Source organism: Portunus trituberculatus, chromosome 50 (assembly GCF_017591435.1).
Source record: "Portunus trituberculatus isolate SZX2019 chromosome 50, ASM1759143v1, whole genome shotgun sequence".
In the NCBI taxonomy this organism is placed as follows: Eukaryota; Metazoa; Arthropoda; class Malacostraca; order Decapoda; family Portunidae; genus Portunus; species Portunus trituberculatus.
Genome location: NC_059304.1, coordinates 19,463,120 through 19,478,674, shown reverse-complemented (window position 1 = coordinate 19,478,674; position 15,555 = coordinate 19,463,120). Strand labels below are relative to the sequence as shown.

Here is a 15,555-nt window from a genome sequence, read left to right as displayed (position 1 = left end):
ACATACGTACACTCAAACAGACAAACAAGCCGCAATCACGGACAACAACAGACTGTACACACACGTAACACTTGTAAATACCGAAGCACTCTCCATGTCATGTATATACGTTGTGTTCTGTGCCATGATGTAAAACAATATTCTATACTATACTTTGTCATGATTTGTTAATGTCCCTTCTCTCCTTTCTGCAAGTATTTTTCTGATAGTGCAGTTGGCCTAAGAAATTGTCTTATTCTAGAAAATCAATCAATAAATTAATTAGATAAAGAAGATCAAGAGATAGCATAACAAAACAAACATCTGCCAGTTATCTTCACCTATCACAGCGTCAGTTTCGTCTCATATTTCTTAAAAGTTCTTGATATATGAGCACGGCAGTTCAGTAAATGTCCTTCCATACAATTCTACTCAATATTAATGTCACTGAACTTCTGGACATGAACACTTGGGGCAACTGTACACAACTAAAGCCAACCCTGCCTGTATATACTATAAACACTCAATACCACGTGAGAGAGATCCAACAATTACCATACAACTAACAAGGCGTGGTGGTTGTGGTGGCGGTGGTGGCGGCGTTGCCCTTACAGCGTGTGGTCTGCCCAACCGCCGTGCTAAGGTCGTGGGCGGCAACTTCGCAGAGTTCAACGAGTACCCGTGGCAGGTGGCGCTGCTGTACAAGGGCCACTTCTACTGCGGCGGCACTCTGATCAGCGACCGCTACGTGCTGACCGCCGCGCACTGCATCAGAGGGTGAGTGACTGAGTGCCAGCATGCAAGGGAGTCAATGCCAGGTGATTAATAGCAGGGCCAGTATTCTGAAATATTTTGCTCTCACCACGACTATTTTGAATGCCCACAGAGATTATTAGCAATGTTCTCGCAAGTGTTTATCATGTTCGTTTGGTAGAAAAGTGAGGTTAATTTGTCACTGGGACCTTAACTTTAGTACTGGGATACATATTTACCTTGAGATTTTTGTATACGATTAGGCCATTTTATTGACATTAGGAAAGATCTATGAAGGTCAGAAGATTAATGGCCAGTCTTCACTATTTTAATACTCTACATGAGTTTCTGAAGCTGTATGAAATCATCAAATAGTAAGCAGAATGAATATGGAAACGCGTCATGGTACTGGAGGGATTAAAAACATCCTTAGAAATCCATCTAAGTTACCATTAGAAAAGTTTTGCTCCCTCAATACTACTATTTTCTAAGGCCACAGAGCTGATCAATCGGGTTCTCAAGAGTGCTTCTCCTGTGTATAATCTATAAATATTGATAATCTTTCACTACAAACGTACAGACACCCAAAAAATCAGTCTAGCTTCAACAAACGCCTTTTAAAGTGGTCGAGGTGCAGCGAGCAGTGTGTCAGAATAGGTCCTACGACACCTATGCGTCTGCTAAGTCTGTTTTGCCACCACTAGTCCATTCCGTGTGAGAGAAGACGATACTGCAGATTAAGTAATAGGGTTCTCTCTCTCTCTCTCTCTCTCTCTCTCTCTCTCTCTCTCTCTCTCTGAGCCAACACAGTTCTAAAGCGATAATCTGCATTACAACTATCTTTTTTATTCCATTTTTTTTTTTTTTACATTCTCTCTTGTCTTTCAGGATCATATTACTCAAAATCTAATTATTATCTTTAAAACTTCACTTAAAAAATTGTTGATAGATTGAGATTAACAAGTAACATGGAATAACAATAATGTGACTGCAACATAAACGACAATAAGTGATAATAATAATAATAATAATAATAATAATAATAATAATAATAATAATAATAATAATAATAATGATAATAATAATGATGATAATGATAATAATAATAATAATAATAATAATAATAATAATAATAATAATAATAATAATAATAACAATAATAATAATAATAGTAATAATAATGATAATAACAATAATAATAGCAAGGCAGTGACCAGTACGTGGGTTCACCACTACTGATGAGGCTCCTCCCTCCCCCCTATCCCCCCCGGACGTTTTAGAAGAACATTCTAAGACGTTTTCTAAGCCACAGCAATGTTCTGGCGGTTGGCGCGGGGCTGGCGAGCGTAAGACAGACACACCTTCAATTACTCAAAGCCAACCCAACATTTTGACGACTGTAATAAAGACTTCACTCTGTCACTGACCATACACACACACACACACACACACACACACACACACACACACACACACACTACACTAATGACTAATCCCTCTTCTCTCTTTTGTCCCTACGTAGAATTAATCACTTTCTCTTGTCATCGCTCAGAATTATCTTCCAATTTCTCTTGTCTACGCCCTGCTTCTCGTCCGTGCATAATGTCTCTTAATTTTCGCCTCTGTACAGAATTACCGACTTCAGTACCCTAACGAGTTCCATATTCACTCTGCTTACTATTTGGTGATTTTATACAGCTTCAGAAACTTATGTGGGGGGATTAGATTAGTGAAGACTGTGGCCATTAATCCTCTGACTTCCATAGATCCTTCCTGATGTCAATAAAATGGTCTAATCGTACACGAATCTCAAGGTAAAAATGCGCCCCAGGACATTTATATCTCGTCACTGCTCTGAATTAACCTCTCTCTCTCTCTCTCTCTCTCTCTCTCTCTCTCTCTCTCTCTCTCTCTCTCTCTGTGGTGTCTGCGCAGGGTCAGCATTCACAACCTGCGCGTGACGGTCGGGGAACACATCCGGAGCTTCCCGATCGAGACCCGCAGCGAGGAATACGAGCCGGTCTACTCCATCTTCCACCCAGACTTCAACAAGACAACCTACAACAACGACATCGGCCTCCTCAAGCTTAGCCATAAAGTCAAAACACACATGTGGTTCTCGCGTCCCGCCTGCCTCCCGCTGCCTGGTAAGTACTAACCTAATCTAACCTAACCTAAAGTACAAACAAACACGCACACACACACACACACACACACACACACACACACACACACACACACACACAAGGATTTTTTTTTTTTTTTAAGAGAGAGAGAGAGAGAGAGAGAGAGAGAGAGAGAGAGAGAGAGAGAGAGAGAGAGAGAGAGAGAGAGAGAGAGAACAATGGAGAACCCTGTTTAGCATAATTTCTTTCAGATTTAAGGAATATACGCACTCCAGGAATACATCACACAACAATATTTCTCTCCCTTCATCACTAGTCTTCCTCCTCCTCCTCCTCCTCCTCCTCTCCCCACACTACCACCGCCACCCCTACCATGAGTCGCCAACCTCCTATATATCCATCCGTTCTTAAGTGTTTCTTTTGTACAATCACCTTTCGTTTTCCCTTTCTGACGCTTCACTTCGCTTTGACACACACACACACACACACACACTGATAATTATATAGGAAGGGTCTATGGAAGTCAGAAGATTAATGGCCAGTCTTCACTATTTCATACCCCCACATAAGTTTCTGAAGCTGCATAAAATCACGAAATAGTAAGCAGAATAAATTTGAAAACGTGTCATGGTACTAAAGAGGTAAATTTTATAACATACTAAACCAATTATGTACCAGCCACATCCAAGGGTCACTTTATAACCGATATCCACAAATTTTCACCTCACTTTATAATATACTCATGAGAGGCAACTAAAACCCTGGCAAAGAATGACAACTACCATCAACACGAAACAACAATAGTGTGTCTACTCTAAAGTGGCTCTTGGGTTTCGGTTTGAGTGGTGTTCCATGCAGGGAATGCGTGGTTATCAGATCTAGAGGAAAACCGTGCGTTGATCAACAGAAAACAATGTGTTTTAAATCCAGGAACCACTTTACAGTAGAGAGTAGAGTATAGCAGCGCGGTAAGCAATGTGTGGTCTTTAGAAGCATATACAAGGAAGGTAGAGATGAACAAGAATATATTTTGCTATTTCTTCCCAGTTCAAAAATCAGCGTGACTGGTAATTAGTGAAGCGCGTACCAATTGGCAGTCAAAGGGTGAAAACTCGTTAAAAGAAAATAATAACACTTTATCCATCTTCAACCCCTTCAATATGTACCATGACGCGTTTCCATATTCACTCTGGTTACTATTTAGTGATTTTATACAGCTGCAGGAACTTATAAGGATTAAAATAGTGAAGACTTTGGCCATTAATCTTCTGACCTCCATAGATCTTTCCGTATGTCAATAAATGGTCTAATCGTACACAAATCTCAAAGTAAAAATGTGTCCTAGTACTGAAGGGGTTTGAGCAGAAATAGCCTTAAAAACCTACAATCGATTCCATCAGAAACTATAAAAAAAAGACAATCCCACAGGCGCACGTTCAAAAGTACCTATGTTTTAAGTAAAATTCTTGGGTGTTTGGAAGCGCGGACCCAGAATTTAAGCAACCCCGGCAATTTTCCGGTGAAAAGTGTGTATTTTTAGCGTCATCAGGCAGGAGTTACGGCGGCGGTAAGTACGAAAGCGAGGAGCGAATTGCAGGCTCACCGTTACGCCCCTTACCGGCGTTAGCTGTGTCACCTGTGCTGTGCCTATTACCTGCAACACACTCCACTCACACACAGGGGAAAAAAAATATATATATAAAATAATAGTAATCACGTAAGAGTCAACAAACTGACAAATAATCCAGTAAGAAAAAAAAAAAAAAAAAAAAAAAAAAACTTGCCACCATTCGCCATTTGTCGGGAGTGATCAACCACAACCTTCTTCCCACCACCACCATGGCCGTCACCGCCGCCGCCACCGCCACCATTTCCACTGTCCCACTCACCTGCTTACTCTCTCGGCTACCTCGAGGACGCCCACTCAGCTCCCACATCGTCACCAAAGGACGTCTCCCACATACCGGACACGCTGGACAGCCGCCACACTTTCAAAACTTGACTATTCAACGCAGGACCACTTTCTGAAATCCTTCAGTCCGGATCCTGACCACTTCCAAGTCTCCAGCGTTTTGTGTTATTATTGCACGGATTAGAGAGGAGGTCCTATTCTAAAGATTTACGAAGATTTTTGAGAGCCAGGCAAGTTATCTCTGTGGCACGTGGAAGAGGACGAGGTGACGGGGAAAAAAAAATGTTTCTGAATGCACGCCGCTAAACAACGCGAGTCTTATATTCCCACCAGGACAGTGGGTGAGGTGACTGGTGGCTCAAGTGGCTGGCTGGCTGTGGCTGCGCTGTGGGAAGCAAATGACGTACGAGATGCGCATTTATACAGAAGTTATTTGATTGTTTGTTGATTCCTGGGTTTATATTAAGATTCCTTAGTTTGATTAATGTGAGTGTCAAAAAAGTGCATGTTTGCATTTAAAAGCAGTCCTGAAAATTGCATGCTCCATAAAAAAACGACCTGCTTCAAAGCGCTCGACGACTGTGAGGTTGGTGAGCCAAACCTGAATATGGGTCTTCAGGTCAACACATTATTCTCACCGCTAATGCACTGCACGGTGCTTTACTGAGCGACTTGGTGTGAGAGTATTTTACACCACGCTCACTGACGGTAATGAAATGCACGTGAAGCTCAGAATTTATGTATCTCAAGCTTTTAAGCGAAACAGTGAAGCTTTCTGTCGATGCGATGTCTTCGATAGCATTGACAAAGAGAAGGTGACACGAAACGCAAGAATTAATAGTTGCCGTCATTTATTTATTTATCTATTTTTTATTTATTCATTATTACTATTTTTTTCAGATCATCGTATATGTAAATGACGGTAAAGTATGGGAACCAGCAATGAAATGGTGTATTCTTATAAAACATATCAAGATCCTTTCACTGCTTTTGAACAAACTGTAAGGGAAGTATTCTAATCCTTCTAGCGATAGTTTGACAAGGCGTCGATATCGTTAGTACAAATAAACGCTTTGAAATTCCTTCTGGTGAGACGAGAGAAAAACAATAAAGGTCAATTTTTTTCTATTTTATTTATTTATCTATTTATTTATTTTTTTTCAACTTTTTTCTATTCTAGAGTGCGTTGTTCATGTGTGTTCTATCTCTTCAATGCCACTGACTCATTGTTACCTCACTAAAACTACGAAAAAAAAAAAAGAAAACCGTAATATTTCCCACCTGACTAGAACAAGCTAAAGATTTTACAGACCACAGAGATGATTAGTTGGGTTTTCATGTGTGTTCTGTCCCTTCAAAGCCACTGACTCATTGTTACCTCACTAAAACTACGAAAAAAAAAAAAAAAAGATAAGTAAATAAAACCGCAATATTTTTCACCTGACTAGAACAAGTTAAAGGAGGAAGTGTGGTGAGAATGAATGAAGGACGAAGAAGGGCCGGTGGAGGTTAAGATTGGTAAGTGAGATACAGCGCCATATTCAGAATCGCTTCCCTCTCTTACCACGTCCATTTTCAAACACCATAGAGACGATCAGCCGAGTTGTAGAGTAATTTTGGTGTTGATAATGCAGAAAACTTGTTAACATGTCACTATAGGATTACAGAAACAGCCTTATAATTATAAACCCGTGTTACTTCAATTAGAGCCCCTTGAAAATAGTGAAGGTGCTGTGCGGAAGTGTTTAAAAGAAAGGGTCATAGTAAGGGAGCAAATTAAGTCATTCTGTTACGGATGTTTCAGAAGGCAACCCCCGCCTCCCCTCAATGCCTCGCCTCCTCCTACGGTCTCGCTGCACAAGGCTTTCTTCTTCCTCACATCCCTATTCTGTCCAACTCTCTAATACAAGAGTTAACCAGTACTCTCAATCATTCATATTTTTCTCTGGTAAACTCTGGAACTCCCTGCCTGCTTCTGTAGCTGTATTTCCGTCTTCCTATGAATTGACTTCTTTTAAGAGGGAGGTTTCAAGACATTTGTCCCTGTCTTTCGGCTAACTCTTTACCAATTCTATTAGGGAACTTGCAGTTTAAGTGGGCCTTTTTTTTTCTTGTTCTTGGCTAGTTTCCCTCTTGCATTGAAAAAAAAAAAGTCACTGGCGGCAATACCCAAGGGAAAGAGGGGGCGGCGACCCACTGACCCAAATGAGAGAAGGTGCTGCTGTTATACTGCTGCTGAAAACGGTGCGGTGATCCTTTTCACTACCCTGATCCCTTGTACAGTGTGTGTGTGTGTGTGTGTGTGTGTGTGTGTGTGTGTGTGTGTGTGTGTGTGTTTTCTTATTTATTCATTTATTAGGTTTTCTTGAGTTTGTTTTATCTGTTCTTATTTAGTGATTGATGGATTTTCATGTAAGAAGCGACGGGAACCACGACTGACGTATGTATTCTTATAAACATTTCAGCATAGACAGAACAAAGAGCTAGATTACATCAGAAAGACTCCATTACTTAAGGTGTCACTCCCTATAGTGTAAAAATGTATGTATGTTAACAAATGAGTCGTTTCCGTTTTCTTTCCTCCTCTCACCCATCCCCCTCTCTCTCTCTCTCTCTCTCTCTCTCTCTCTACTCCCACGCTGGTGTTTCCTGTTAACCTCTTCACTACCATGACACATTTCCATATTCATTCTGGCTACTATTTAGCGATTTGATACAGCTTCGGAAACTTATGTAGGTTGTTGAAATAGTAAGTAAAGACCCTGCATGGCCATTAATCTTTTGATCTCTATAGACCCTTCCTAATGCAAATCAAATCGTCTATAACTATGACAAAAAATCATGGTAAAAAAAATTGGTTAAGGCGTCAGTCAGTAGAAATATGTGAATGCTATATAGATGAGCTCTTTCCGTTTTCTTTTTTCCTCTCTCTCTCTCTCTCCTTTACTGCCACTTTGTTGTTTCCTGTTAAGCGCCATTACCGACTAAATTCCCAGCAACGAGCAACGACAATATCAAAACGTAACCTCAGTCCCGCACGCAGCACACACGCTGGTTTGCACTGTTACCGCTGCATTGCCACCGTCTACCTTCACTTAAAAACACACCATGCATCACCACCACGACCACACACTCTTCTCATGCACCTGCTAAATTTATAAACACACACACACACACACACACACACACACACACACTGCAATTAAGACTCACGGCCCATTACCTGAATTATGCCACCTGACGCAGAAATGACCTCCTACACACACACACACACACACACACACAGAACCACAAGAAAAACACTCAACTTTTGCACCAAACTGAGTTCCCTATCATATAATTGTTGAGAGAGAAAGAGAGAGAGAGAGAGAGAGAGAGAGAGAGAGAGAGAGAGAGAGAGAGAGAGAGAAAGGAGAATATATCGGAGAGAATACAATAAGAGATGAATAGGAAGGAGGATGAATGAAGAAAAAAAGAAAATAAATGAATATGGAATGTGTAAAGAAATGTACTTGGACCAGAAGAGGAAAAAAATAAATAAATAGAAGCTGGGAAGTATGTCAGAGAGGAGATATGAAGAAAGGATGGATAAAGATAAAAAAAAAAAAAAAGGGAAGGGGAGGAGATAAGGGAATAAAGAATTAACACAGAAAAAGTATACAAATAGAGAAAAAAAAGAACAACTGGAAACTTTGAAATATCTGATCGAAGAATAAAATAAAAAAAATAAATAAGGAGAAATGAGTAAAGAAAATAAAAAATAAAAAGAGGAAAAGAGGATAAAGAAGTAAGGAATGAGAGTATAGTAGATAGAGAGACATATCTAGACTAATTCCCCTTCACAGTCAAACATAACACAACACAAAAGGCTTGGCTGGTGTACGCAACTTTCTCCAATAACTTCATCATTCACTCACTCGCAGGAACACTCGACAGAAAACACACGAAGGAAAAAAAAATACAGAGAGAGAGAGAGAGAGAGAGAGAGAGAGAGAGAGAGAGAGAGAGAGAGAGAGAGAGAGAGAGAGTAATTGAGTAAGAAATATGAAAAAAATAACGATGGCAAGGAAGAAAGGAAATATTATGACGAAGATACGGAAAAAATAATGGATACACGCACACAAAGAGAGAGAGAGAGAGAGAGAGAGAGAGAGAGAGAGAGAGAGAGAGAGAGAGAGAGAGAGAGAGAGAGAGATGGAACCCTTCTCGACACACATACACACATAAGCAAGTTAATGATATAGTCCCTCCCCAGCTGCGTCAGTGCCAGAGAAAACGGGAGTGGCCACAACGAGACATGAGTGTGTGGGGTGCGAGTGAAATTCCTGCTGGCGATCATTGAGTCCGTGAGTGTTTCTGTGTAGCGGTGAGGGTGAGTGAGGGTGAGTGTGGGTGAGGGTGCGTCGCTTCCGGGGCTTGGAGGGAGGGAGTCAGGGAGGTAAAGAGGGTGAGTGACGAGGCATTAAAGAGAGCGAGACGGAGAAAAGGAAGAAATATGGAGAGGCGGACTACTGGCATATATTTAACCCATTTAATACTGGGACATATTTTATACCATGAGATTTGTGTACGTTCAGACCATTTTTTTTTTTTTTTTTTGACATTACGAAGGGTCTATGGAGGTCAGAAGATTAATAGCCACAGTCTTCACTATTTTAACCCCTTCAGTACTGGGACACATTTTTACCGTGAGATTTGTGTACGATCAGACCTTTTTTTTTGTGTGTGTGGGGAACATTAGGAAGAGTCTATGGATGTAAGAAGATTAATAGCCACAGTCTTCACTATTTTAACCCGTTCTGTACTGGGACACGTACATTTTTACCTTGAAATTTATGTACAATTAGACCTTTTTTTTTGACATTAGGAAGGGTCTATGGAGGTTATAAGATTAATGTCCACAGTCTTCGCTATTTTAACCCCTTCAGTACTGGGACACATTTTTACCTTGAGATTTGTGTACGATTAGACAATTTTTTTTTTTTTATAATAGGAAAGGTGTATGGAGGTCAGAAGATTAATGGCCACAGCCTGCACTATTAAAATCCCCACATAAGTTTCTGAAGGTGTATAAAAATCATCAAACAGTAAGCAGAAGGAATATGGAAACGCGTCATGGTACTGAAAGGGTTAAGCACAATATTTTTTCTGAAGACCAACACATCAATGCTGCCAAAAATATCTCACATTTTTCTTTCTTTTTACGCATTTATTATATCATGTTAGGTAAGGTTCACCATTTTCTTTATCTTCTCTCATAGAGTTTTCCTGATAAAGGGAATGATTGGGAAGATGATAGCGTGTGTAGGAATGAAGAAGGAAGGAGGATATGAGATGGATAGAGAATAGGACGTGAATGTGGAGATTTAGCAAGGGAGCGAAAGTGGAGAGGAAGGCGTCTGGGGAGGTGGATAAAGGAAGGGACGAAAAGAAGTACGCTTTGCTTTCTCACCACGACTGTTTTCCAAGGCCACTGAGATGACTAGCGCGATTTTCAAGACTGTTTCTCTAGTTAATAATACTAAAATCTTGTCACTCTGCCTCAAGAACCACAAAAACACCTTAAAAAACGCTATTCCCTTTCTCCACGACTGTTTTCCAAGGCTACATAAATGACTAGCAGGGTTTTCAAGTCTTTCTCCAATTAATAAAGTAGAAACCTCGTCACTATGCCTCTAGAACCGTAAAAATACCTTAAAAAACTCGTGCAAACTTAAATAAAGCCTTTCGAAATAGTGGAGGGGAAGCATAAAAGTGTTTGAGAGTACGAGGCTAGATATCCAGAGAAAGAGGGAGGGAAAGGAAGACAGGAAGGAGGAGGAGTGTGGGAGATAATGGTGTGGGAGGATGGGAAATGCGTGTTGTGAGTGGGAATAGGGGAATAGGCAGACGTAAAGAAAAGAGAAGGAAACACGGAATGAATGAAAAGACAAGACTTGAGACGATAACACAAAATAGAATGAGTGAATGAATAAGCGAGGACGGATGAGGCAGGAAGTGTGTGTGTGTGTGTGTGTGTGTGTGTGTGAGAGAGAGAGAGAGAGAGAGAGAGAGAGAGAGAGAGAGAGAGAGAGAGAGAATCAGCAATATAAATAAGGGAAAAATACGTAGAAAAACAAACACGTGAATTATAAAAGAAATACGATAGGAAGAAAAAGAAGCGCGCGCACACACACACACACACACACACACACACACACACACACACACGTAAATTTCTCTCATAAAAAGTCGCAACCCTCATGACTTTTGTAACACTTTCTAGCACTCGCAAGATCAAGTAATGCAAGACCCGTGACACTTTGAAGAGCTTAATCTTCGCAATGCATGGTGAAGGGGAGGAGATCACGCCCCCTGAGTGTGATGTGTGGCACTTTTAGAGACAGACAGAGCAGAGAAGTGTGTGTGTGTGTGTGTGTGTGTGTGTGTGTGTGTGTGTGTGTGTGTGTGTGTGTGTCAAATACTACTTATATTTTCTAACGCTACGTCAATAACCTTCACTGTCTCTGTAGATATAACCAAATCTAACCATTTACTCCTAATACTTGCAAAATGGACTATCTAATAACAATAATGATGATGATGATGATGATCATGATGATGATAATAATAATAATAATAATAATAATAATAATAATAATAGAAAAGAATGTTGCTGCTACTAGTACTACTACTAGAAATAATAATTATAATAACAATAATTATAATAACTAACAATAATAATAATAATAATAATAATAATAATAATAATAATAATAATAAAAAGATCAGCAAATAATGATAATAATAATAATACAATAATAATAATAATGATAATAATAATAATAATAATAATAATACAATAAAAATAATAATAATAAAAATGATAAGTAATAATAATAATAATAATAATAATAATAATAAAAACAACGAAAACAACTATAATAATAATAATAATAATAATAATCTCCAAACCAGCCTCACACACACACCTCATCAATATCACCACTATACTTTTTACTGCTCTTATTTTGCAAGCACTGGATGGCTGATAAATCTCTCTTGCTCTATTTGTTGGCATAGGTAAACTCTTCTCTGATAGTCACACTTCCCCATGTCTCCCTCCACACACTGTCTCCACACCCTCTTCAGCCTTCCCTTCCCATTGGTCTGCTTTTAATTTCCTAATTTTTGACACTCTTCTGAGGCCAATATTAAGAAGCCTTTTGCTCTCTCTCCACCACTATTTTCAAAGGCCACAAGAAATGATCAGGCAGGTTCTCACAAGTGTTCCTTCTTTCAGTATAGTAGAAATATTGTTAAGGTGTCTCTAGAGCCTTAATCCCTAAAGTACCATGCTGTTTCCATATTCATTGTGCTTATTTCGTGATTTTTTACAGCTTCAGAAACTTATGTGGGGGGGGGTTAAAATAGTGAAGACTGTGGCCATTAATCTTCTGACCTCCATAGACCCTTCCTCATGTCAAAATAAAGGTTTAATAATACACAAATCTCAAGGTAGAAATGTGCCCCAGTATTGAAGGGGTTAACAAGTACCCTTAAAAACTTTGAATTAGAGACTTTTAAAAGTATGGCCTGGAGTGTGCATAGTTATTTCCCTTCTGACAGCCTCATATCTATCAACCTCTTCAGTATCACAACATATTTTCATATTCATTCTATTTACATTTTGGTGATTTTATACAACTTTAGAAACTTTTGTGGGGATTAAAATAGTGAAGACTGTGGTCATTAATCATCTGACCTCCATAGACCCTTCCTAATGTAAATAAAATTGTCTAATCACACTTAAAACTGGAAGTAAAAATGCATCCCAGTACTGAAGGGGCTAATCTGTCTGTCTGTCTGTCTGTCTGTCTATCTGTCTTGTACCCGCACCCTCCTGCCGTGTAGCATTCCTGACAGCCTGCTCCCATGCAACAGACACAGACTATGTGGGAGAACTGGGCATTGCCACAGGATGGGGTCGGATCTCAGAGAAGGGGGAGCCCACTGACACCCTGAAGGAGGCCCTGGTGCCAATCTTCCCCAATGCTGTGTGCCAGGCACTGCGTTACCAGCCCTACGAGATCACGGACAACATGTTCTGTGCTGGATACATCAATGGCGGCACAGATTCTTGTCACGTACGTTTCTTGTTATGTTTAGACAGTTTAAACAAGAGGATAAGAACAAAAGGGAAGCTGCAGGAAGCCACTAACCCTGCATTTGTAGTTTCTGTGTGGCACATAGGTAGCTTCTAATATCCACCTTTCATCACCATTTATAAATTTGTCTAATCTTTAAAGCTTCCTACAGACTCAGGATTGCTCACTACCTGATTACTAAGTACACTCCATTCATCTGCCACTCTAATTGAGAATCAACTCCTTATTCTTTTTAAGTCTATTTTTTTTTCAAGCTTGAACTCATTATTTATTTTTACTGATTTGTTAGTCATGTAAGGAGATGTAGACAAGTAAACCATTAAATAAATTCATCATTACATTTCTAAACACTGCATTGGTTCATTACTGTCATGTAAGAGGTGGACATGTGAATCAATCTTATTTCATTACTTGAATGATTCATTACAGTGTATTAATTTATCTACTTAGTCTGTGTCGGTGGCATCATTGCAGGGTGACAGTGGAGGTGGTCTGCTGTGGGAGGGCTCTGATGGCAAGATGGATGTGATAGGTAAGTTGTCTCCTTCCCTTGTAACACTAACTGCAACATTTTGTCTGTGGTGGATAAGAACCTGCTGCTGCTGCTTCACTGGCTTGTCATTTGTGCTGGTATGGGATAGTTTGGTGAAGCCCTTGGTGCTTTACGTTGCCCTTGGTGCTTTACGTTAGGCTCCGTGATCAGCATGTAATGAATAACACTGGGAACTCTCTTCAGAAACATTGCACTCTTACCATGACCATTTTCAAAGGCAACAAAGATCATTAGTTGAGTTCTAAATAATGTTTTCTTGTTAATCTACATTTAGTATTATAAACACTTGAAAATCTGTCACTTCAGCTGAAGCCTAAGGAAAGTAGTGGAGGTGCAGGCACAACTGTTTCAATACATGAAACTCACTGCTGTCAAAAAGCATATCTCTTACAGATCTTGTAATTAGTGTGTCTTTCTTCATATCTCATCTTCAAGAAAATGAGATATAACTGAATAACATGAAAGCAAATCCTGCTCTACATGCACAAACACACACACACTACTACACACCTGCCTTACCTCACCTCCATGTGGCTGCTGCAGGTGTGGTGTCGTGGGGCCAAGGGTGTGGCAGGCCTGGCTACCCAGGAGTCTACACCCGGGTGACTCGGTACCTGGACTGGATACACCAGCACACCCGTGACAGCTGCTACTGTGGCCGGAGGAGAGGAAAGCTGTCGGGGCACCTGCTGGGGGGATGACAAAAGCCTTCACTAGGACCTCAGTACTTTGAAGAGTTGTAGCCAGAAGTTTGTGGTGTTTTTTTTAAATACTAAACATAGATATTCTCTACTATAGTGCTGTGTTGAAGCATGAGAGAATAAAAGAATAAGGAATTTAGTGTGAATATAGAAGTTGGTTGTCTACAAGTCTTTTTCATCACAACTTTGGATAGTGAAGTGTTGTGACACAACTTAAGTGAAAAGTGAAAAGTGGTGACTTTTTACTCATGAATGTAGGAAGTCTTGGATGCCAAGATGTCTGCAGCTACTGTGGTGGTGACTACCAGGCTGATCTGCTGCCATGCTTTTGCTGGAATGGTGTGATGTGAGACATGATGAAATGAGTGAAAGGAAGCAGTCTGGTCACACTGCAGGATGAAGATTGAAGAGCTTGTAAAGCAAGTGTATACATACGAGTAAATTTTGTGAATCCTACTAAGGAAGACCAATTGGAAGGACAGAAGTTTTTAATAAAGAAATATAAACATGAAAGAGGTGAAGGGGACAAGCAAGGAGCAAGTGTTTGGATTGGAGGAGGCGAGAGACATTCTGAAGGATACCGCTGGAGGGAGTGAGGCATCAGAGGCAGACAAGAGATGTGTGAGGTGTCAGCATGGCAATGACCTGAGCCTATAGATCATGGATAACCTCAATGTTAAATACCACTGTGTTCCTGCTTCTCGAGCAAATTTCATTAAACTAGAATACTGATTTAAGCATACATGTACTGTATAGTGATTACAGTAACAATATCACACTTCCAATAAAAATTATACATGTCTACATACACATTATAATGGTTAGCAAATTTTCTATTCATATGGAATTAGATAAATTTTTGTATTTTCCTGTCCTACCAAATCATATACCTCGCTGTGCCATAACATACAATCTTTATGCAGGCAAATCAAAACATCCTTCTTGAAAAATATGAAGTTTAGAAATGACCTTTGATCTATGAATGAATGTGAAGACGTGGTTTTCACAATACAAAAGACTGCAATGAGTGTTAATGATGACTGGTGTCATCTCATTCAAGAGAAGGCAGCGGAACACATGCTTCATGAAAACACAAAACACTTACTATTCAGCTGTGAAGTGCTAAGCCTTCATACATTGCCACTGTGTAGAGTTGGTAGTGCTTCATACAAATTCAGAGCTTTAAGTAAGTTTACACAAAGCAAATTAAATATGGATGTAGGTGTTGGATGCAAGGAAGGGGTTGGCCACCAGCCTCCTCATGATCATACCTTCTGTAGAGCTCTTCATCTTTCTTCAATTTGGAAATATATTGTACTTTTAGAAATCATGCCACTTCATTGCTTCTGTCATCAGCACATACATCAGAATGAGTGAAAAAAAT

General features: G+C 39.8%; 1 protein-coding gene and 1 long non-coding RNA gene across 4 annotated transcripts in view; one reads left to right on the top strand and one right to left on the bottom strand.

The window, feature by feature from the left end:
* Nucleotides 1-4,955, bottom strand: part of LOC123499543 — a 32,354-nt gene extending 27,399 nt beyond the window's left edge. For both annotated transcript variants that reach the window (XR_006673026.1, XR_006673027.1), the window contains exon 1: nucleotides 4,748-4,955. This is a non-coding gene — a long non-coding RNA (uncharacterized LOC123499543). The remainder of the gene's footprint in view (nucleotides 1-4,747) is intronic.
* The window catches only part of LOC123499542 (anionic trypsin-2-like), an 18,386-nt gene extending 3,268 nt beyond the window's left edge, over nucleotides 1-15,118 (top strand). The window contains exons 3-7 of one of the 2 annotated variants that reach the window (XM_045247644.1): nucleotides 594-756; nucleotides 2,668-2,879; nucleotides 12,694-12,896; nucleotides 13,368-13,449; nucleotides 14,014-15,118. In XM_045247644.1, the coding sequence (XP_045103579.1) occupies nucleotides 594-756; nucleotides 2,668-2,879; nucleotides 12,694-12,896; nucleotides 13,368-13,449; nucleotides 14,014-14,171 (818 nt within the window). In that variant the 3' untranslated portion in view covers nucleotides 14,172-15,118. The remainder of the gene's footprint in view (nucleotides 1-593; nucleotides 757-2,667; nucleotides 2,880-12,693; nucleotides 12,897-13,367; nucleotides 13,450-14,013) is intronic. The other variant, XM_045247645.1, reaches the window with a different exon arrangement.
* Nucleotides 15,119-15,555: the final 437 nt, after the last annotated feature.